Here is a 24,696-nt window from a genome sequence, read left to right as displayed (position 1 = left end):
GAACCCAGAATTCAGCCCTGAGTACGGTGCTTGCGCGGCTGGCAGAAACTGCAGCGCTGTAACCCTGCGTCTCTATCCCAGCGCACACTGCAGACTCTAGCCGCGGGGCGATTTGCTGAATAAGCAGTTACCCTCCGTGCGACAAACCTCTCGCGTTTGAGTCCCCGTAGCCGATCCTCGTGCGATGGAAATCCTTCCTCCAGGTTCCGGAGCACCCCACTATTGCTGGAAATTCCTAACAAGATATCCTTTAGCCGTCCTGACTTGTCATACTCCCACACAGTGAAGCAGCACACGGGGGTAATGCACTCCCCTCGCCGCCATCTTCTCTCCTTGTCTCAGTGCCTTGCTTTTGATGAGGCTGACTTTGAACTCACGATCCTCCTCCCTCAGTCTCCCCAGCCAGTTGGATTATAGGCGTGTGCCACCGTGCCCGGCTTGTCATTCTCTTAATAGTGATGTGCACTATAGATTTTACTTGAAAATTATAGAGAACTTCTTTACATTTTGAGGATATAAAGATTAACTTTTCAATTTTTTAAAAAATTTATTTGTTCTTTTAAATTGTATATGACAGTAGAGTCTATTTTGTCCTATTTATACAAACATGGAGTATGTCTTATTCTACTTCAGATGCTAGTCTTGTGGATGTACACAATGTTGAGTTTCACTGTGTTCTATTCATATATGTACATAGGAAAGTTGTGTTAGATTTAAACCACTTGTCTTTCCTATTCTTATCCTCTTCCCTTTCCTTCATTCCCCTTTTGTCTAATCCACTGAACTTCTGTTTTTTAATTGGAAATGAGGTTTTGTATTATGAACCATGGAGAGTTTTTAAAGCTTCTTTTAATAAGTTATAAAGAATTCATTACTAAAGGGAGACAGGGTTCAACAATAGTTTTATTCCCTGTTTATTTTTATAGATATTGATTTTTTAAAAAACATGTTTATAGATAAGTAGATGAGAACGGAAGGAGTTTGTTATGACAATACCATTCAACTCTTTGAACTCTGTATTAGTTTCCTGTGGTTGCTATAACAAATTATCACAAACTTTGTTGCTTAAAATAACAGAAAATTTCCTTTTACACCTCTAGAGATCTGAAATCAGTAACAGTGGGTTGAAATCAAGGTGTCAGCAGGCATGTACTCTGGGGAAGAGTATATTCCTTGCCTCTTGCAGATTCTGGAGGCTGTAAGCATTCCTTGGCTCATGGCTGCCTTACACTAATCTTTGTCTGCGTGCCTTCTCTTCTGTCTGCACCAAATATAATCCCTCTTTCTTATAAGGGCCCTCCTAGATAATCCAGGAAAATCTCATTTTGAAGATCTTTAATTTGATCACATCTGCAGTTTTTTTTTTTTTTTTTTTTTCATAGAAGGTGACATTCACAGGAATTCAGATGGAGTTATTTTGGGGGGCTATTATTCATCCTATTGCAAATTCCTTCTCATTATACATTAAAAACTTTAGTAATAAGTCATCAAAATCATTTTAAATAACTTATCATTGACAGCTCAATTACTTCCTTCAATTTGTTTGAAGAATTGTGAAAGAATTTTATAACTAGTCATTAGAGTCATTCACTTTCTCATCTGACTGCCAGTATACAAAATTGTCCCTTTGTTTGATAGGTTCCAGGGTTTACACCCCAGAGAAGTGTTTCCAAAGTAAGGTTCTAGTCAGATGAGAGATTTGCCATTCTCTGATGAAACAGAATTTTAAAAAATGATATTGGCGGAAGTGTGTTCTTAGGAGGATTCATATTGAAGAGACCCTTGTGAAGTGGATGTACCTCACGCTGCCTGCATTCCCTGAACCCTTAAAAAGTGTTGGTAGACTTCCGGTTTGATGAGGACTGTCCTGGGACATGTCAGAAACCCGAGGAGAGGACAGAGTGAAACCTGTGGAAAAGAAGCTAAAATAGTTCCACAGTCTCCATGGGGATTTGGAACCTGAGCACCTCTGCAGTTGACAGCTGGTGAGTTGCAGCAGTGCCAGCTGATGGTGACAGCTGAGTGAGGATGGTTACATACCTGCCAGAGAGCCTGCGTTCTGAAGCAGTCTGCAGTGGCCAGCACGGCTCCCTGTCTCCTAGGACAGAGAAAGCTCACTGTGTATTTTCCTCATTGTCCTTTCTGACTAATTTAACTTCTCTTTGTGATAATCAATCTCACAAACTATGATGCTCTCAAAAGATATCTGCCATATCTCCAAATTATTTAATTTACTTATACTGACAAGAATATAACTTTATTTAGCATCACATATAGCCATAGTACCTCATCCTCTTTTCTTTGGAGGGGAACTTTAAAATTATTCTTTTGGTTATAATCACTACAATTTATCCCTAGCAAATAGCTTTCAAGTTCAGTAACATAGATCTGCTCTGCAAATCGAGTAGCAGTTTTCATTGAGAACACTGAAAATTATTTATACTAAAGAATGAAATGTACAAGTCTTTTATTGGAAAAGCTTAAAATGGAACATTGCAAAATTAATTTGAGCTACATACTAAATTTAAACATATAATAATATCAATGTATTTTTCCATTACTGTGTTTTCTAGAAGTTGCTGAAATAAAATCAGAGGTTTGAGCATAATATCTCCTGGTTTCATCAACAGTGCTTTAGACCAAACAATGAGAAGGAATTTTAGTTCTGGCATTTTCTTTTTTTTTGCATTCATATTATTTATTAAAGCAAAACAGTTGCAAACATAAATTCTACCCAAATGCTAACATTTATAATATTACACAGCCTCCAGTTCTTTGTCTAACAGTGTAATAGGAAAATAACCATTATGGAGGTGCTGTGGTTTTCCTGAACACCAAATATAAACAAATATGTCTTTGAAATGTTTTTGTTGTTGTTATTGTTTGTGCTTTTGACAAACCTATAAATACTCTTGCAATATATATTTAATCAAGTAATGGAATTAAGAAACATTTTTTTTGCATTTGCATATTAAATGAATAAAAAGAAGTAGAATGAGGTTATTATTTCTTCCTTAAATATGATATGCAGTGACAGATATCCTTTGTCAATAGAATGACTCCTGACACCTCCCTATAAGTCTTTAATGAGTGCCGTTGATATAAAGAACCAAAGGACAAACTCTTTGCCAATAGTTTGGTGACCAGCTAGTTAGCTCTGCATGTTGTTCAGGAGACATCCTTGACCTCTTTTGGACTAGAGTGATAAGTTTTCCATTGATGCTGGAGACCAAACCCAAGGCCTTGTGCAAAACAGAGAAGTACTCTACCTCTGGCTACACCCTCAACCCTAAAAAATATTTTCAAATACAAAAATAAATCAGTTCACTGTAAATAACTGAGAAATAAACAATAATCTTAAGAATTAAACATAATTATCCATAATTTTACAACACTGAAATAACTTCTGTTAGCATTAAAAATGTCTTTAAATAGTTTTCCTATTTTAACAAACTCTCCTTTTGTTTTCACGTTTGTAGACTGCTTTCCTTTTTATTTTTTTGTGCATAAAATAAAACCCTTGAGTGTTCTTTTTCTTCCCCCCCCACCATTTCACTTCATAGATTCCACATAATGTAGGAACATAGGAACTTCCCCAGCTTCCCTTGGCTGTCTTCCCTAAACAGTTTAGCAAATATTTACAGACAGGTTTATACTGACTTTTGTATAGTTTTGTAGATCCTGGAGACACAGTATGTAGTAGGGAAAGAAGGATAAGAATGTTAATATTTGTTATCTCTTAGGTGTCGATAAACTCCAGGGAAGGAAGATTGGGTGAAGGACAGCAAGTGGAGGTGGGTGGGAGAGATGGGCTTTAAATAGAGGCATGGGAAGACCTCTCTGAGAAGGTGTGCTTGAGTGCAGACCTGAAGCACACAGCTAGCAGGCCAGAGGGAGATTGTTGTGGATCCAGGAGACAGGAAATGGAAAGGGCCCAAAGTGGCAATGTGCTTGTATGCAGGAAGCAGCCCAGAGGCCAGTGTACCTTGAGTAGTGTCACTACAGTGGAATGTAATGGCAGAACACAGCACAGAGCCACCAGAGGACCAGATCCTATAGGGCCTCATAGGCATGGAGCAGGCCTGGATTTTATCCTGAGAGAGAGAGAGAAAGCAATTAGGGGTGTCTGAGCCCAGAAAGCAATATGATCTGATTTAATTTAAATATATACTACTGGGCTGGAAATGTAGCTTAGTGACAGAACACTTGCCTAGCATGTGTGAGACTCTGGGCTGGATCCACAAAAGAGGCCAGAATTAAAGTTTTGACCCTTGGAGGATAAGCAACTTTGCTTTGCTTTTACAGCAAACTGCCTGTGGCTTATGGAAATTATCCCTGCCTCTCTTTCTCATTTGTGCTAGTTGTGCATGACCCATTGTGCCCCATTTACATGTATTCTGCATATTTATGAAATTTAGTGGTTTTGAGAGATCTTGAGACCTTATAGGGAAGAACATTTAGATTTTCAGAATAGAAGAGAGTTGAGGGTTTTTCTCTCGCTCCAGTTGATCAAAGCTCATGTTCCTAGGATTATGTGGTGAGTTTCTTTCTGTCTCATTCTACATCTCTGTCACTCAGGCATACTGTAATCTAAATCTTGAACTCCAAGAACATTTTCACATAGACTTTCTTTCCAAGGTGGTACTAAAGTTACTGAGATCAAACTGAGCCAATCTGGTTCACTTTATAAAAAGGCTGATAACTTATTTTATCTGAACAACACGAGAAATCATGTTGGAAATCGCTTGCTCTTGAATTTGTATAACTTAATAGTAATATTATGTTTGGAACTTTGAATTTAATAGTGACACGTCATATCTTCTGGTCATAATTATTAATATATGCTGCTGAGAATTTTTTTTTTGGTGCTAATGCTCAGAACCCAGAGCCTCATGTATGCTAAACTCACACTGTGCCATTGAGTATCCACTCAGCCCGATTTTGAGAATTTTAATAGGCAGAATAAATCATTTAAAGCAACTAAATACCCCAATTTTGTTCTCTGAATTGCCTAATTTGAGTGCATGTTAGACTGTGACTCTAGATGTACACACTATTTTATAGACATTGAATTTTTTGGCTTCTCATTATTTGTTTATGACAAATATTCCACATCTACAGTTCTCTCCAGTCAAAAATAGCCATCGAATTTTAAATGTCACTGTATCAGCAAATATTTTCCCTTCTTTTATGTTGTAATATACCAGATTTTGTAACTGGTGTGCTTTGCTCAATAACCACTGGATGTCACTATAGCTCCTCCGATGGAGTACTCTTTTTGTATAATTACTGTAAGAGGAACTTGGTGGGGGAGTGGACTTCAGCTTCAAGTCCTCTGGAACTTAATGGGATCCATGTTTGTCTTGCTCCCATTTTGATTCCTAATTGAAGCCATGGTACGAAGCAGTGGCAATTAGCACATACCTCCAGCACATACCTATAGACTCCTTGGGAAAAGGAATTAATTGTATTTTAGTATTATTACTAGGAACAGCTGAGATTTCCATTGTGGATATCATTGTAGAGTGGCTTTAATAAGCAAAATGAATGACTGGAGGCTTTTAATGAAACCTTTTTTATGTGTGCAGCCACGTCCACGTGATCTCTTTAAGACAAAAGCAATGTACAGTGCAGGGAGGGGACAGTTCACTGCTGCCTGCTTTCAAGTTGCTCCTTCACATTTTTTTTTCCTTCTTAACAAAACAGGCAGTGTTTTCTTGTTTTCTGGGGCTGATAGGTTGCTGTGCTTTCTGTGCTGTGTATAACTTACCGACTCTCAGATTTGTGGTCACCTTTATCACCAGCAAAAAAAAGTCCTGAAGCCTTTGGAACATGTGATGCATGGCTCCTGTATAGTGAACCATGTGCCCTGATCTTGCAGCTTTTAAAAGACCATAGTGTCCCGATAGCACACGTAAGGCTGGAAATGAAAAAAATACTTAAGCAACAAGAATACCAATTGCTCTGCCTGCATGCACCTCCTGATTCAGCCAATACTCCTTCCACATGTTCTCATAGCTTCGGCTGCTTGAGTTCAGATCCCACCAGTTCTCTCCTCAGGATTCTGTTCCTGGTTCTCTTGCTTCTAGTTGTACCAAGGTTATCTATCTGAATGCAGACATGATTCTTATGCCATATGGGGCCAAGTTCCTCTGTGGGCCTTATAGTACCTTGTGACCTGCCTGCCCCTTGTATCTGCAGCCCATGTCACATCTAGCCTCACTGTTTGCAGTTCAAGAACTGCCTACAAATTTCTGATGCACTGCAGTTTCTTCTCAGTGTCCTTGCTCCTGCTGTTGTGATTCCCAGGAATCCCTTTTCTGCCCATGTTTATCTGACTTACTACTATGTATTTTCCAAGGCTTAGTTATTTCAGCTAGCCCTTAACAAAGTAAAAATGAAACCTTCATCTGTTCACGGTGAGTGACAGCTAACATAGTACCACAGTCTGAGGAGGTTCAAAAGAAAAAAGCAGTTGGGAGCCTCTTGCACTCAACCTATCATAGTCACCTTTTCCATCTGAGAGCAAGTAGGGAGACACATCTACCTCCTTCACAGATGTGTCTCCCCCTAGATGCACATTACAGGTGCTCTGAAGCTATTTCTTGAGATGATCAGCACATTTGCTGGAACCACTTGTTCTCATACATCCCTTGGGAAATTGCAAATCCTGAAAACCAGAGAGAAGTATAGGAGGCATTAGGAGTGTTGGCAATATTTTGTGTCCTGGGAGGTGCTGCTCCCACAAGTACATGCTATCTGCAGGAGTGAGAAACAAGCACTTTGGATAGGAATTAGATATTAGGCTATTCAAAGCAAATTATTTACAATATCAATTAACCAGGAAAGTGAAGCTTAATGGTATAATAGAAGAATGTTATAAATTATTGTATATTCATGAGCTACAACATTTTTGATCATATAGCTTTTGGTTATGTTTTTGAAGTTCTTCTTTAAACACTGATGTGGGAAAATATACAATTTGTAATGATGATTAAATAAAAATAGCATATCAAATATATAATGTTTCCTGAATTTTATGAAAAATGCACACACATACCCTCTTTTAGAACCAGAGAAAAAGACAAGAGGAGGTTATTCCAGATTGATATATTTAAACATGAATTGTGACTACCACATTTCTTTTCTCTAATAAAAATGTATCCTTTTAGTAATAAGAAAATAAGAAAAATAAGAAACAGAGACAATTTTAAAATAAATAAATTTAAAAAGACTTAGCTAAGTTATCTTCCTGAAGCCCCAAAGTGGGCCAAATTCTATACCATTTCCTACAACTATCTTAATGATAATCATATTATTAAAATTAGACAGTAATTCTATGGGAACAAGGACTCTGCACTTACATACATCTTTGAAATTCATGGTCAAAGACAAATAAGTGTGTTTTAAACTAAGTTGTACTAAACTGTAAAATATTTATATCAAATAATTTAAAGAGTCAGGCGCAGTGGCACACACCTGTAATCCCAGAGGCTCAGGAGGTTAGGAAAGAGAATCGCAAATTCAAAGCCAGTCTCAGCAAAGCAACTCAGTGAGACCATGTCTCTAAATAAAACACAAAATAGGGCTGGGGATGTGACTCTGTGGTTGAGTGCCCCTGAGTTCAATCCCTGGTAATAATAATAATAATAATAATAATAATAATAATAGTAATTATTGTTATTATTTAAAGAATGGATTGCAAAAATACAGAAATGGAAGAGGCTTAGAAAGGAGGCCAAAGAAACCACATGGCATGCCCAGCTGGAAATTTACTCTGAATCCTTTAAGGATGCACTGGATAGCTTGGAATATATGGAAGCTGTTTATAGAGCTTCTGATATTTACCCAGTCATCTTCAGATAACATATATGCAAACATTTTGTGGAGAATAAGGCTTTCTATGAATGTAAGTGGTGATTTTGGGGTCTGAGTTAATACAAAGTGTATTTCAATTCACTGGAGAACCAACTACAGGGCTTTTATAGTCATCAAGCCAAAGTGTCACAATTTTCCTATTATCACACTCGGGGAGATGAATCTGGCGGTGGCAATTTTCTGGGAGATCCTGGCGGTATTAAGTAGTATTCTTAGGTTAAGGAACCTTTTAGAAATTGAGCCCTGTTTTATTCTTTGCTTCTTCAGTTTTTGTTTTGCTTGGTCAGAGGCTGTTCATTTTTATCTGAAAATAAGATTGACAAAAACGTATGTAGTTTCTACCCAGTGCAGAGAAGTACAAGGCCCATTTGTCTCCTGGAGTTTCCTGTAACAAAGGTATACAAAGAATTGTTTTCTGGGCGAATTAGAGGTAAAAGCCACTTTTGTTTCTTCTCTTATCAAGTGATGAGAAGAGTAGGGACTCAGGTTTCTATTTGAGCCCCACGCTGTACTTTCAGTAGATTCAGCGAAGAAATCCAGGCAGAAGGTCACAGGTGAGCACTTTCCATTCTTGGAGGATTGAGGTTTTTTAAAAGACTTTGAAGTTAAATCAACAGTTTCAGAAGAAACTTTTCTTTCTTCTTCTTCTTCTCCTTTTCTTTTTTAGAAGTAAAGTTCCTGAAAATTAAACAGAATTACACATAGTTATCATTATTTGGTACAGTTTTCTTTTCCTATTACCATTAGAGCTCACTGATATATTTGAAACAAAACTAAAACTTAAAAACAGTATGAAGCTTTTGTTTTTGTTTTAAAGAAGCTGTTTAAACTCTTTGAATCTTTTCTTTCCTTTTCACCCTTCATAGTTGCTATTTTCAAGTAATTTAAGAAGACTTTCTTCCTATTTTTCTGCCTACATATATGTAATATTTGATAATTATAATTCACTTTACAATGTCTGGAAAATAATTTCAGAAAAATGTTTAAAAATATAATTAATCAATTATTGATCAGGTAGTTGGGGGTAGGAAATATGAGGTTAAGATTTAAATGATTAAAAATGTGTCTTTAAAGTTTTAATAATGTTTTAATATGATATTTTAAATGAAATTCATGAAGCTTTCAAAAAATAAAGTATTTAAAACAATTATGTTGAATTTGTGTGAAACTTACCTGGGGTCTTTTTCCAAATATTAATAACTCCATGTTTGAGTTCATCTTGGTTTTGAACTTTGCAGCAAAGAGCCTCTGGTTGTAGGATTAATTTGTTTCTTTTTGGTATTTAGAAAAATACATTGTAAGTTTCTTAGTAGGATTACTTGATAGGTTAAAATTTGTTTGCATTTAGAATGATGCTAAAGGATGGTCAAAAGAAAGCTTATTGATAAGAAGCTGGCTGGTCCAGCACTTTCCTTAAGTTCTTGGTAATGATATTTTATATCCAGGGCTGGGCAAGATAAAGCTGGTGACCAGCAACTTTTCACTTTCCCTTTAAGTGTTTTTCTTTTCTGGTAAAGTAATCCACTTCATCATCTTGTATGTTCCTATTGAACTTTCTGCCTATAAAGGCCTGTATTTAGATAGCTGTCTTTGTTAAATAACAGATACTATTTTTAATGTAAAATGTGATTTACTGATAATCAATTATGCCACCTGGGTTTATTGGGTTATTATAGCCTTAATACTTAATGTCATGAGATTGCTTTGGGGACAATATGTGACAATGCATCCAAATTGAGATAATAATGTATACATTAAAAATAATATTTAATGTAATGTGACTTTAAAAGCCAGATTCTGTATCAGGAAAATTTTATTTTCAACACCAGGCTGATGTATGAGGCAAAAATCCCAATTGCATTCAACCTCTGGATTTTAATTTGCTTCCTCTGTTATCTGAATTTTCAGTAGGATGGTACCAGAAATTTTCTTTGAAGGAATGGAAAGTACATCTTTTATTTTCTTACATGTATTCTAGTTTATGACATTTTTGAAGACATTTTTTTCTTCTTAATATTGAGAATATTTTCCTGATGCCAGTAATGGCATTATTTAAACATTCAGTGAAGTTTTCTGAAAGATTTTATTCCTTATTTTTCCTTTCTAGACTGGAATTCTGACCTTTATTTCCATGTGGTCAACAACAACAACAACAAAAAAACCCTGGTTATCAGATTACACTTTTTGGTGTCCATGGGCATTACATCATCATCATCATCATTATTATTATTTTAGTTACACATCTGTTATAGCTGTTCACACATCTGTTATAGCTTGATTTTGAATCTTTTTGTATTTACTTTTTTTGTAACTAGAGGATTATGGTTCTGCATGGTAGTTGGAGACATTTTGACAAGTTGCATGGTGCATGAAATTTGATTTCAATCCCTGTTCCCTTTCTTTACACTCCCCTCTTCACTTCCCTTGTGCTCTTTCCTCTATTACGCTGATCTTCATTTTGCTCATTTATTTATTTATTTTTGATTGGTGTTTTCATAAAGGTGAAATTCCCTGTGGTATAGTCATATGTGGATATAATCTGTTTATTAAATTCATTCCATCCTTCTCCCTTTTCCCATCCTTCCTCCCTCCCTCTCAATGTCATTCTTGTACTCCTATTTTTGTACTGCTGATCTTCCCTATGCGTTTATGACATTCAGTCTCCCCCCCTTCTTTCCCTTATTTTGCTACAACTTCCACATATGAGAGAAAACATTTAACACTGATTTTCTGAGTTTGGCATTTTTCACTTAGCATGATGTTTTCCATTTCTGTCCATTTACTGGGAAACCCCATGATTTTATTTTTCTTTATAACTGAATAAAACCCCATTGTGTATATTTACCACATTTTCTTGATCCAATTGTCTATCAATAAACATCTGGGTGAATCCAGAATTTGGCTATTGTGAATAAACATTGACGTATGCTACTTTTAGTTTTTTTTTGGATAATTCCCAATGAGGGGGATATTTGGGTCATGTAGCGGTTCCACTCCTAGTCTTTTGAGGTTACTATATACTGCTTTCCAGTGTGATTATACTAATATGCATCACCACTTACAGTGTATGAGTGTACCTTCCCCACATCCTTGCCAGCATTTATTATTGTTTCTGTTCTTGAAAATTGTCATTCTGACTGGAGGGAGATGAAAGTGTAGTTGTATTTACCTTTTAATGCAGTCCAAATTGAAAAGATTTATAATTACTTTCATGGAAGATGAAGATTGATATAATTTGAAATGTTGCCCATTACTTTTACCTTACATTTAAAATGTGGTTATTTATTTTCAATTAATTAGCAAATATTTTGAATTTGTTTCAAAATAAAAGAAATTGAGGCAATGAAAACTGCAAGAAAACAAGAAACTGATTTTAGCTGATACAGAAAGAATGCGTGTGATATAAATAGACACAGTGGAGGTGGCAGGGAATGTCTCTTGGTTGGGAAGCTCCAGGCAGGTAGCAGTAACGCTGTGCAGGGGAGAGAGCATCAGGTGGGGTCAGATATGTTGCTACTATTCAACCTGGGGAAGTTTGGCTATTCTGAACCTCAGTTATTATCAGTAAAATGGAAATACAGCTTGCTCATTGGATTATTGTATTAATTTCCTAAGAGTGCTATAACTAATTACCACAAACTTGGTGACATAAACAATAGGGATGTTTAGTTTCACAAATCTGGAGGGTTTTTTTCCTGCTGGGAGTTCTAAGGGGAATCTGTTCCTTGCTCCATCCAGGCTCTGGTGGCTGTTTGCATTCTTTGGCGTGTGGTCACACCTCTTGAATGTCTGCTTTTGTGATCCTATTGCATTTTCTTTTTCTGTCTCTGTTTATTCTCCTCTGCTTGTACCTTAAAAGGATGCTTCTGGTTTGGTTTAAGTCCCACCTGATTGATCCAGAATATTCTCCCCAACTCAAAGCCCTGAATAATATCTGCAAAAGCTTTGCCATGTAAGGTAACAATTACAGGTTCCATGAATTAGGATGTGATATCTTTAGGGCCACTATTCATCTACTTAAAGGTGTTATAAGAATCAAATATAGCAGTGAAACAGCTCTCAGACTGAGAGGAGCCAAAATGCAACTTTTATTTCACAAAGTGGAACTAATTTTGCACTCTGCTTCTCCTGCCCTTGCAGACAATTTAGTTTTCTGTTGTTTGCTCACTCTCTAGACTTATTGGGGTAAATAATTTAGATTCTATCAGTGAGTTATATACAGGTCTAAAATGTTCTGAGTTGAACATTGAGACCCACCTTCACATTTCTGACATTGTGGTAGGGCAAGTAAGTCCCAAACGAGGTACTTGTCTGATTGTTATCCAATTCTTTTTTGTTCTGGAAACTCTTGCTCCTTCCAAGGTTACTGCCTGAAGCATAAAGACCCTTATATTCATGGCTTTTTCTTAGCTCTCTGTGTTCCCTCCCCTCTGGGGCACTTGAGATGACCATGCTTTTTGATTAGACTTAACATTGACTCAGCAATTGCTTCTCACTGTGCTAGATGCAGGGCTTCTTGAGGAGAGTTGTTTTGTTTTGTTCTGTGCTGGTGTACATTGAACCTACCAGGCGTCACATGTGCTAGGTAAACCTTCTACCACTGAGCTACATCCCCAGCCCTTTGAGAATATATTCTTTAGACTATGGTTTGAGCCACACCACATGTTTAAATCTATTGGGCTTTTAACAACCAAAAATCGTTCTAGTGCTGGAAAGGGGCAGGATATAGAGTCACTTGGGACTAGCACCATACAGGTACTGTCTATCTCTAATTTTTTCTTTCACCCCATCCCCTGTCAATTCCTTTATCCTAGTTTCTTTCCCAGGAAGCAGAGGGTGCATCCCTGTAAGAGAAAACGGAGAATTGGCCTTGCTCTTATTCTCTCTAAGCAGTTATATTTGCCAAATATCAATAAAGTCTACTTTGAAGCTCAAAAACCAAGAAAAAATGCCTCTTTGTCATTTTTTCCTTTCTTTAAAGTGTATGTTGAAGACAGAACATAGATATTTCCTTGGTGGGATAGAAATGGTTGCAAAGAAACAGGTCTGCAAAACAAACAAGCCAGCATCTTGATTCCTTCCTGCACATTCTCTCAGTGTAGTTGCAAGGATCATAGATACAGTTTCCAGCACTTACAGTACTTACTATTGCATACCTGTGTTTCATAAACTTTAAAATCCCAGCAGGGTTTGTGTGAGAAATAAGAATCAAGTGGGGATTGGAAGATTGTTAAGGATGCAACTTCCCGTCTGATGTCTTGATAATACAGCCCTTCAGAGTGCTTATACCTGGAACCTGGTGTCTTCTTTAAGTACACTTTTTTTCACTCCTATTTTATTTTCCAGCAAATTCTGTTGGCTCCATCTTCAAAATAGATCCAGAGTCTGCCTATTTTTTTTGTTGTTGTTATTTGTTTGTTTTTTACAAAATTGACTATTGTTATGTTCATCTAAGCCACACCCTCATTCTGGGTTCATTGAAGTAGCCTATGAAATAGACTTTGTGTTTTCAACCCTTACAACTTTTAAAGTCACTTCTTCACTCAGTAGCGAGTATGATCCAGTTAAAACATGTCAGCTCAGGTTTTCCCTGTGTTCAGCATGATTTCTCACGTAATTCAGAGGAAAAGGTCTGCAGGGCCCAATACAGCCTCCCGTCTCATCTCCATTATTTCTCTGGCCTCTCCTCCTGGTACTGTCGCCTGTGCTTACTCAGCATTAACCTCCTTGCCGAGCTCCAGAAATACCAGCCTTGGTCTCATCTCAGTGGCTTTGTTCTTCTTCCTCTAAGTATCCCCTGGGCTCATGCTCTCTTCTCCTTGGGTCTTGTTTAAAGACTCCCTTCTCAATAAGCCCTTCTGTGGCAAGCTATTGGGAATGGATTCCTTCCACCCTTTTCTAGTTAGCACTAGCACTTTCTTTCTTCCATGTTCCATTTTTCTCTGTAGAGTTTATTGCCACCTTTTTAAGATTTACCTTTTATTTATCATCTGTTTCTTCCCCAAAGCCTCATGAAGGCAATTATTTCTTACTGACTTATCCACTATAAAAATCTCAGCTCTAAGAGGAGTTCCTGATAAATTGCAGGCCTTTAGTAAATCTTTGTTCATTGAATGGATGAATAACTTACAGCTACCAAACTACGTTGGTTTATCTTGTAACAAGTAGAAGCAGACAAATTTTTTAAGCAGGATTCACATTTACACAACTATCTTGGGAGGCAAGAAGTTGCTGTGATAACAGTGTTCAGGTTGGATTGGAAGAAATTTGGAGACTTTACAAGAAAAAAGAGACTTTACAAGAAAAAAATGAAGGTCCATACAATAGCAGTGATGGTAGAAAAGCTTGTGTGTGTGTGTCTGTGTGTGTGTGTGTCTGTGTGTGTGTGTGTGTGTTGTTGGTTATGAGTGACACTTGGAGTAAGAACACCTGGTAGCTGGAGATATCAGGAGTAAAGGATATTGGAGAGGAGGTTGAGAAAAATGCAAGTGTGACTTAATTCTACATTTCTTTGAGAGAATGTGGTAAAAATAACACTTACCATAGTGGAGAAAAATCTAAGACATAAAAAGAAAGATGAATTTATTTTGTTTTAAGGTGTTTTTAAAAATTATGGAATGTGTATAACATAAAATTTACCATTTTAATTTTTAAATGTGCAGTTCAGCAGCATTAAATTCATTTATGTTGTCATGCAATGATCACCACTATTTATCTTTAGAACATTTTATCTTCCCATAATGAAACTCTACACCAAGTCAACAATTACTCCTTGTCCCCCTCACCCCCAGTTCCTGGCAAGCTCCATTCTACTTTCTGTCTTTATGACTTTGGCTGTTCTAGATGTCTTGTGTAAATGGTATCATTACAGTATTTGACCTTTTCTGATTGTAGTATTTCACTTATCATAGTAACTTTGAGGTTCATCCATGGTGTAGCAAATGTCAGAACTTCACCCCCTTTTTTAAAGTGAGTATTCCATTGTGTTTATGTATTCATCTCTTGCTTTAGCCTTTTGGCTCTTATGGATTGTGCTTCTGTGAACATTGTTGTACGAATATCTTTAAATCTCTGCTTTGACTTCTTTGAGGTACTCACCCAGAACTGGAATTGCTGTATGATGGCAATTCCATGTTTACTATTTTGAAGAACCACCATACTAACTTTCATTTCAGGTGAACTGTGCTTGAGTTGGTGGAGAGTGTCAGTAGGTAAGACTGGACCTTTGCTGAAGGTACTTCTGGGCAGAGATTCCAGTTCAAGGAACCTCCCAGATGTGATGAAAAAGGGGAGGGAGTGAATTAGTTTGAGGAAGGACAAAGGAAGGTATTGAGTGAAGGACTAAGTCAAGTCGTAGGAAAGAGAAGCAGTGAAGGGAGCCAGTCAATGAGACAGAAAAGGAGCAATCAGAGTTAAGAACAGAACCAAGAGTGTTGATATACACTTAACTCAAACTCATCCATATTCATTGAGTACTCTGTCAAGAACTTCTTTTCAGATGAATAAGCTTCTATTTAAGGATGACATTACTTTCAAGGGTTCAGGTGCAGTAGGTCACAGATCACTACTGAGCGTTGAATTTCTGAGGCATAGATACTTTTCAAAAAGGTCCTAGAAATACTAAAAAAGCAGAGAATCTCTTATTCTTTTGTTGGCTGTTCTCCGTTTCCTCTTTTGCATTAATAATTTTACAGTTACTTTTTCCCCCAATGTTTTATGGAATTATGACACACATCAAGAAAAGTGAGCAAGCTAACGTGGATAACTCTATGACTTCTCAGAGAGTGTCATGTAGCTAGGTAATCAACACCCAGATCAAGAAACACAGCACTGACCTTACCCCAGTTGTTCCCTGCATGCCTCATTTATCCTGTGTCGGCGTTGTTCGCATTTCTGGCACCATAGCATAATTTTTCCTGTTTTGAATCTATATAAGTGGAATCATGCAGCATGTACTATTTGTGCCTGACTTCTTTCACTTAATGTTTCTGAAATTAATCCACGTTTCTGGGAATGCTTTTATACAACTTATTTATTTTCACGTCATATTCATATGCAAGTCACTAGACTTTCCAGTAACTTCCAGTTTGAGGCTATTATAAATAATACTATTATGAACATCATTACAGTTTCTTATTGAAATAGGAATTTGATATTATGTTTTACCTATTTAAGTTGCCATTGCTTCAATCATTCAAGTGTCTTTTCTACCCAGTGCTTCCCCCCTTACCTAATTATCTTTATTGTTAATACAATATATATTTTCCTTAATATTAGTTTTGAAAGTACAAAGTACCATAAGGAATTGAGGTTCTTAAAAAATCTGTATTTACTTTCATTAACATTTTCTTTTTAAAGCCTCTATTTTAATTTTTTTTCTCGTCTACCCAAATTATGCCTCTTAAATGTGTGTTGAATCTGTCAAAATTCTTCATCCCTTAATGAGGTGAATTGTTCAACCCTGAAACAAATATTTTAATTTTGGCACCATGATGAATTGGAGGAAGAATAGCTTTTGTATCTTAATGCAGATTTGTTATTAAATTTATATCATAATTTGCATAGCAATAAAAGGAAATCGAGAATTAGCAAAATGTACGTTGTGATATGTAATTTTTCTTTTCAGATGACTGCTTTGGTATAAAAATTAAATTACTAATTCAAAATTGATGAGAAATTTTTATCAATCTGGATAGTTAGGATTTGAGTTGAAATTTTCTATGCATATGAGACATGTATACAAAATCTATTCTAAACGTTTGTAGTTATTTGTGTTTGTATCTGTTTATCTGTTAACATATTCACTGAAGCATTATTCACAGAAAGAACACTAGAAGACCATGAGCTGGTGATCGAAGTGCTGTCTAACTGGGGAATGGAAGAAGAAAATAAGCTGTACTTTAGAAAAAATTATGCCAAATATGAATTCTTTAAAAACCCAATGGTAAGTGAAATCTCCATTAACAGTCAATGAAAATTAAATGAATCATTTAAATTTTACATGAAGAATATGGTCACTATCAATAAAATACAGTTCCATTTAGTGATTCTGGCCCTTTAAAATTATACTGACATTTCTTATTCTAACAATGATTAGTCACCATGATACAAGAAGTTCAGACACATATAAAACATTTCTTTAGCCTTACTGGCAGAATCTCAATTGAGATGCATTTAGTCATTTAACTTAAAAAATATAGGTAAACCTACTTTGGAGGCATTATTGCTTTTTTTTTTCTTGCCTTAGAGGAAAACTAGACAAAGCAACTTGTACATTTGACTTTGAGATAAATTATTATAGGTCCTCAAATGTATTCCAGAATGTAGTTTAAGTTTTTTTTTTTTCACAATATTTAGGAAACTTAAATAAGAAACTTTCTAAAACAAAAATAGATTAGTAATCATTGGGAATGTGTAGCTTAGCCAGAAATTTAAGATTGACATGAATCTTGATGCTTCAAATTATTTTGTTTTTAGTGAAATAATTTTTGAGCTAAATAGAAATGAGATAAAGGGTAGCATATTATCTAGCAAATACTACTTTCATTATAATTTTCTTTAAAAGAAAATAAATGTATGTCACATTCTAATGAAGACTAGGGATCTAGAGAAGTCAGAATAGCCTCTGGGCTCATTATTTTAAATTGTTTTTGTCTCTGCAGCAGTAGCATATTTTTACACTAAGTTTTGGATAATTGGATTGAAATGATCCTTTATGAAAAATATATGATACACACCATAATAGAATATTTTCAAACCCTGAAAGACCTCTTACATTCTCTTTTATTTTAACCTATTAATAGAAACATAATGGGATGATCTTTGACAAAGAAAATAAGAGTTCTAATAAAAATTAAATAGATTTGAAGGGAAAGTGTTTTCTTGTTGCAAATCTTTATTAAAAGCTAGAATTTAAAAGTTGTATTTAAAGAAATATGGTTTAGTGCTCATTTCTGTTTTATTATTATTATTATTTTTTGTAATTTAAATAAGACGAGACATTCACTTTGTATAGTTGGAGCCAATGGTTCAACTGGGTGATCTGACAATATCTGGATACAGTTTTGGTTGTAGGACTGGGGGTGGGGTGGGGGTCAGCAGGAGCAGTGCCAAAGTGGGCAAAGTTAGAATTCTGCTGAACATCCTCTAAGGCTCAGGACAGCCCCACAACACAGGATTATTAGACAAAATGTTAGTAGAACTGCTGTTGAAAAACCCTGTCCTAGAGGAAATATAGTAGAATATATTTTTCCAAACTTGTCTGATCATAAAATTTACCTAAGGGAGTCCCAGTACTTATTAAAAACACAGACTCCAAGACCTGGCCAGACCTACTGAATCAGAAACTCCAGGAATGAGGTCTGGGAATTCCTATTTTAAACAACTGCCGTGGGTGAATTTTATGATTAAACAAGTTTGGAAAAACAGTAGGTGGAAAGAATTGGACTTTTATTTCCCACACTGAGTCCTGGTTTCTCTATGTTCTTGACTGTGAACCTGGGTATAGCCTTTGCCCTTGACTTCTGTGAGCCTTGATTTTGTAAAATGGGTCAGTAGTCTTTTCGTACCTGGTAGAATAGTTGGAGGACTTGGAGAAGAGATGTGGGAACAAGCTCATTGTCAACCTTAGGGCAGTGTCCTATGACTCCAGGTCGGAGCATCTCTCTGCATCATTGTCATCTGGGCCCAGCTGTACCTGGGAAGATGCCTGAGGGTCCAGTCCAAGGACCAGCATTTTCAGAAGCACTTAATGTGGATTTTAGATACATTGGCTTAAGGATCTTCTGCTTTAGGTTTCTATACTGGTCATAATTAAAACTTTTCTAGCATGGGTTTAGCGATAATTTAACCTTTATTTTTTGTCAGTATTTTTTTCCAGAGCATATGGTGTCTTTTGCAACTGAAAACAATGGTGAAATATCCCCAACACAAATTTTACAGGTAAATATATATCCATTAAAATACGTAAAAAATCGCATAATAATGGGAAACTTTTAGGTCCTTATAAAGCATGCTCACATTTTGACATGTTGACTTGAATGTTTAATTTTTTTTTTGGGGGGGGCGGGGGGCAAAAAGCTAACCAACCAACCAAACAAACAAAGAACAAACCAAACAAAAAGCTGGGTAAAGAATGCCCTAAATCAGTATATCCCCCTAAAAATATTTTTCTTCCCAGTTCTGGCCAGTTGCAAAGGATTTTAAACATTTAAAAATGTATGCTATGAAAGGAAACTTTAGAGTTTTGCTTTGTGATGTGTGTATGGGTTATGTTATTCTTTGAAAAATCAAAATTTTCAGTAAATTGAAGACATTTTATCAATAGATACATAGTATTAGCATTCATATTAAACACCTTCAATTCTATTTGTGATAAAATACTTAGCAATCAAATGAATGGAGGGATATACAGATATATCTGTTTCATATACCAACATCTGTAATAGCTGTGACAGAAATACTGGCATAGAATTGTAAGATATTCTTAACTGAATCATGAATGCTGGTTATCTAATTAAAAATCTCCTTACTTTTGTGTCTGTTAGATTCATTTCTTCCAAACTAGCAGTTATTTGAGGGGGCATTTTCCTAAGATATTGTTATTGCAATAAATGAACAGTTTATTTTAATTTTAATAGATTGGTAGATTTGGTATCAGAAGCTCTGCAGTTGTTTTTCACAGGTTAATATTGAGCTGTGTCTTCATAAGGATTGAAGTTAAGCTCTAGGCATTCCTGAACTCACTCAGTATTCTCTGGTATTTCATAAAGATAACTTTTAATATTTCCAATACAATATGATTTTAATATATTAGTCAGGCATATCTACCATAGATTTGTTTCCTGTGGGCTTTTCAATATGGCATGCTTTATTTTCATGCTTCAGAATATTTTAGAAATATGATTAATCCCCAGATGTTTTTCTGAAGGCTGCTTCTATGCCGCTGGGTTTCACAGAGCCCCCCCCCCCATCTGAATGTTAGGGTAAATGACAACCTCAGGACTCCCAACTCTCAGCTCCCTGCAGGCTTCACCATTGTATTGTGACTCGGTGGTGGGGTAGAGGTTTTCTTCTATCTCCTTTCCCAAATCCTTCTCTAACATAGTTATATTTCTTTAATGCTAAATTATAAAAACAAGAAAAATTGTAGGCTTTGGAATTAGATAGTCCTGCATGTGCCCCTGACCTCTTCTCTCCACTGAGGCAATGTTTCCACTTTTTAAAAGGTTTCTTCTTTTTCCAGTGTGACCTCCATGACTCTCTTTTTAAAATTTAATTGGTTTGGTTTAATAACTTGGAAAGCACTCAAACTAAAAAACCTACTTGCCTGTTTTGCATGTCAATTAATTAATATCCGTGGCTCATTAAATTAAAAAAAATTTAGTAAATTACTTTAAAAAATGTAAATATGTATTATTGGCATTTCCCTGAATAGCCTTTAAAAATAAAGTACATTGTTTTAGTTAATAATTTCTCTTACCTTCAGTTCTTCCATTTGTTTATTCATAGGGATTTCTATTTTCTTCTTTTAATGAGACACTAATGCACTTCCAGTGTCTTATTAAGGACACTGAGCATGGCCACGCACACAGAGTGACTCCCTTCCATTCTCCTTTCCCTGACCAATGTGTGCCCCCATCTCAGTTAATTACTACTGTATAACACAGTCTTCCAAACCTTAATGGTTTAAAGGACCCACCTGCATTTTGCCGACCATTTTGAGGGGCAGGAATTTAAGAAGAGTTTGCTTCATCTCTGAAGCACTTTGACTCAGTGGTTAGAGAAGATTCAAGGTCCCCTTCTAAGCTGTCCCTTTTACTACACATGCGGTAACACTCAACTCCTGTCCTCTCTTTCTCCTTCTGTGTGGTGTTTCGTCCTCCAGAGCTTCTCCAGTTTCACTGGGCTTCTCACCCATGGGGTTTCTGGATAATCACATTTCCTGTGTGGCATCTGACTTGCAGAAGTCAAGTTGATTTGAAAGCCATCAGGTTAGGACATATCTAGAACTGGCAAAGGGTTACTTCTACAATTTTATTTTGGTCCAAGCAGTGATAGGCTTACACTGATTCAGGGAAACAAACTCCGCCTTTTCATGGTTTATAGCCAAGATGCCATTGCAGAAGGACACGTGGGATGGGAAATATGGTTGCAGTCCTCTTTGGAAAAAACCCAGCCTGCCATACTGTCCCATGACAGAACTATGGAAGATAAGAAATTGTATACTCTCATCAGCAAAGTGAACTTGGCTCAACTTCTTGTCTTGAATAATTGAAGTCAGGATTGTGGTCTTCTATGGTATAACACAAGGAAATCGATAGGTAAACCTGTCAACTCACACACAAAAACATGGGAAAGGACGAGAAGTATAGGACTTCACCCTATAGATGATATCCAGCTTTACAAATAGACAATCAACTAGTTTATAATTTTGATGTTTGATATTGATATTATTTAGTTTTTCATTCTTACATTTGATTGGTAAAAGGCTACAAAATCATCGTTTCCATAATATTAGGAGAGAGTCTAATTTTTCTTCCAGATGTTTCTAAGTTCAAGCACATATCCTGAAATCCACGGCTTCTTACATGCAAAAGAACAGGGAAAGAAGTCCTGGAAAAAAATTTACTTCCTCCTAAGAAGATCTGGTTTATATTTTTCTACTAAAGGAACATCAAAGGTAAATTAAGTATCTGTGATATGTTATGTAAGATTATTAGCTGTAAATTAAAACAGACTTTTTACTTCGTTATATTTATGACTTTATTACCTGATATCAGGAGGTGGTGACATTTTTTTGTATTCTAAAGATTTATCATGATCTGTTTAAAAATTGTTCAGTTTTATTTCACGCTAGTTTCTATATATCTTTGAGGATATCTGTTTGCTCTTATTTCTGTACTACATATGTTGTTCATTTTTCCCCACCCGAGTTTACTCCTTTCTCTTTATCTAAGGCTGAAGGTTTTGAGGTCCAACATAGATTATACCTTTAATTTTCTCCCTGCACCTTCACCCTTTTTCTTTCTTTTTGGTACTGAAGATTGGGTGTTCAATCATCCCCAGTCAGTTTCATATTTTTATTTTGGGATAGGGTCTTGCTAAGTTCTTAGGGTCTTGCTAAGTTGTTGAAGTGGGCCTTGATTTGGGGATTTTCCTGTCTCAGCCTCCCAAATTGCTGGGATTCCAGGAGTATGCCACTGTGCCCAGCTACAACTTCTCCATATATCCCAGTCATAAGAATGGTCTAGCTCACTTCTGACCTTCTCTTCATCAACATCAACAGAACAGTTAGTAACACCCATCTGAGTCCTTTATTACTATTTAGTTATTTTGTGTGTGTTGTTGTCTTTCCTTACCTAGATGATAAATTCCTAGAGGAATTTATGACGTTATGATCAGGAAAGATGTGTTTGTTTGTTGGTGTGTTTGGACCTACACACACCATTACAAAGATATACATGTGGAGATATTCACACCCACACATATGGTCTCTCAGACATATGTATATTCCATAGCTTTTAGCACTATCTATTCTATGTCTCTGTGTATAGTTTATGACCCCTAATAGTCTGTGGTTTATAAGTGTTGATATTTTATGCAATGTATTGATATTTTTCAAGTAATATTCCTTTGAAGATTTTCATAAGAGGGTATTTTAATTTTGTATTCATGAATTTGTTACTATTAGTAACAACACTGTTCCTTCTTTTTGGATGAACTGTCATTTCTCTGAAATGATTATTCTTATAATTATTTGTGTTCGGCAATTTCTCCTGCTGTATTTCTAGGTCTGTTGAAATAAGTCTGTTAAATCTTGCCTGATTGTCTGCATACACATGCAATCTGCAAACTCATATTCTTCTTTTGTCCTGGAGATGTTCATTTATTGTTTATTTGACAATTTTTCCCCATTCTCATCATTTGACCTTTTAAATTCTTAGTCTTGGCCAGTTGTAACTCCAGATATACCTTGGCTTGTGGCTAACTCTAATCTCTGCCTTTGTCTTTACTTGTCCTTCTCTTTAATTTTTTGTATCTCTTATAAGGATACTAGTTATGTTTAAAGCCCACCTGAATCATCTAGAATGATCTTATCTCGAGATCCTTATCTTAACCACATCTCCAAAGACTATTTATTTTTTATTTTTTTTCCCCAAATAATGTCCCATTCAAAGTTTCCAGGGTTAGGATATGGACATTTCTTTTGGGGCAGGAGGGCCACCATTCAACCCACCACTGAAAGCCATTGAAATAGCATTAACAAGGGAGAGAAATGATCAAATGAGTATCTTAAGAAGATTAAGATAGGCACAGAGAGGAGTTTAAGATATCAGGAAGAGAAAGTGATAGAGGGAGAGAGAAAAAACAGGGGTCAGAAACAGGGGAGGCAATGAGGAAGTATTGGAGGAAAAAGGGAGAGAGAAATTGACCAGAGGTGTGGATACTAATTAGAAGATCATTTCAGTAATCCATGGTGGAGGTGGTGGAATCTGACCTGGAATGGACAGCACTGGGGAGAAGAGAGGAATGGCTGCCAGATTAAATGGCACATGGCCAGGCTGATATAAAAGAAGAGGAAGCAGTTAATAATGTTCCTAGGTAAATGTTCCTGGAGAAAGAAATAAAGAAAGGAATAAAATCAATAAAAAAAAATCATTAGAAGTCACTCTCTAAGAAACAGTAATCTTAGTTCCAGAAGGATGAAGCCGTTATTCTGTGATTATCTTTTCTTGGGCATTTTAAACTAGTTTACAAATTTTTCCATTATAATGTTAGGATGAATAACTGTCTACTTTTATTATTAAGGTTTTAAGCTCCATCTTAACCATTTCAATGAGGTTGCTCTTTTCTTAAATGTTCCTAATTCATACAGTAACATAACAGGTATATTTTAAACAAATGTGTGCTGGGATTAACGTTTTACTTTTAACTTATGAGAACAATGGCTTCTAGAGCTGGACCTGTAGCTCAGGGGAAGAACACTTGTTCAACATGCATGAGGCCCTGGGTTCAATCCTTAGTTCTGCAAAAGAGGAAGAAGGAGAGACTGAGAGAAATGGCTTCTCAATCCAGTCAGTCATGTTTATCTCATTCTTACCCCAGTGATTCTTGACTGGAAGATGTGATAATGTCTCTTTAACTCCTATATTCTTACTTCTTCAACAGGTTTCTCATTAAAACCCACAGCCCATTTTATTTTCACTTTACTCTTCATTTCCTTTCCCTCCCACTCATTAATTATATAACAGAACAGGCCGTATTCCTTCTACCAGATTCAGGGTCTGACTTTGCTATCCATCAGTACATAATATTCTTTTAATTAGCTCATGTTTCAGTCGATATATGGAAATGACTTTATGTTCTCTGCCAAAGGAAAAATGTGAGGATGTTAGATCTCTTCAGTGATTGTGATACAAAATGTGCAGATTATCTAAAGTCAAATATAACATTTTTACCTGGTATGGAGGCTGTGTCCTGTCCTTCTCGAGGAGGAGGTTTGATTGAATTTCACTTTGTAAAGATGTAACAGCTGTTTGGGAGTTAATAACCTCTACTGTAAGTGTTGGAGATGTGTCTGTAACTTAGATTTGCAGAGAAATCTCTACCTATCTTTCCATCTCTTCCCTTATACCCTCATATACATGTTTAGGTACTGCTAACCATGCCAACCCAGGCTTGTAGTGTTATGCCTTAAATAGAAGAACAAAAATTGGTCAAGACAAAAGACTCATCATGCTTCTTACTGCCTTCCAGTGTTTCTCAAGCTTGGTTTTCCTTTCATTTGAATGATTGAGTTATATTGACTTCTATAGC

General features: G+C 36.2%; 1 protein-coding gene across 1 annotated transcript in view; it reads left to right on the top strand.

Moving 5' to 3' along the window:
• The first annotated feature begins 8,035 nt into the window (after nt 1–8,035).
• The window catches only part of Grb14 (growth factor receptor bound protein 14), a 33,197-nt gene continuing 16,536 nt past the window's right edge, over nt 8,036–24,696 (top strand). Inside the window, exons 1-5 of the mRNA XM_048811965.1 lie at nt 8,036–8,081; nt 8,120–8,308; nt 16,701–16,822; nt 18,745–18,819; nt 21,422–21,559. Of these exons, the coding sequence (XP_048667922.1) occupies nt 8,036–8,081; nt 8,120–8,308; nt 16,701–16,822; nt 18,745–18,819; nt 21,422–21,559 (570 nt within the window). The remainder of the gene's footprint in view (nt 8,082–8,119; nt 8,309–16,700; nt 16,823–18,744; nt 18,820–21,421; nt 21,560–24,696) is intronic.

The sequence above is a fragment of the Marmota marmota genome, unplaced genomic scaffold (genome assembly GCF_001458135.2).
Source record: "Marmota marmota marmota unplaced genomic scaffold, marMar, whole genome shotgun sequence".
NCBI lineage: Eukaryota > Metazoa > Chordata > Mammalia > Rodentia > Sciuridae > Marmota > Marmota marmota.
The sequence above is the reverse complement of the archived record's forward strand: the minus strand, read 5'-3'. Positions and strand labels throughout refer to the sequence as shown.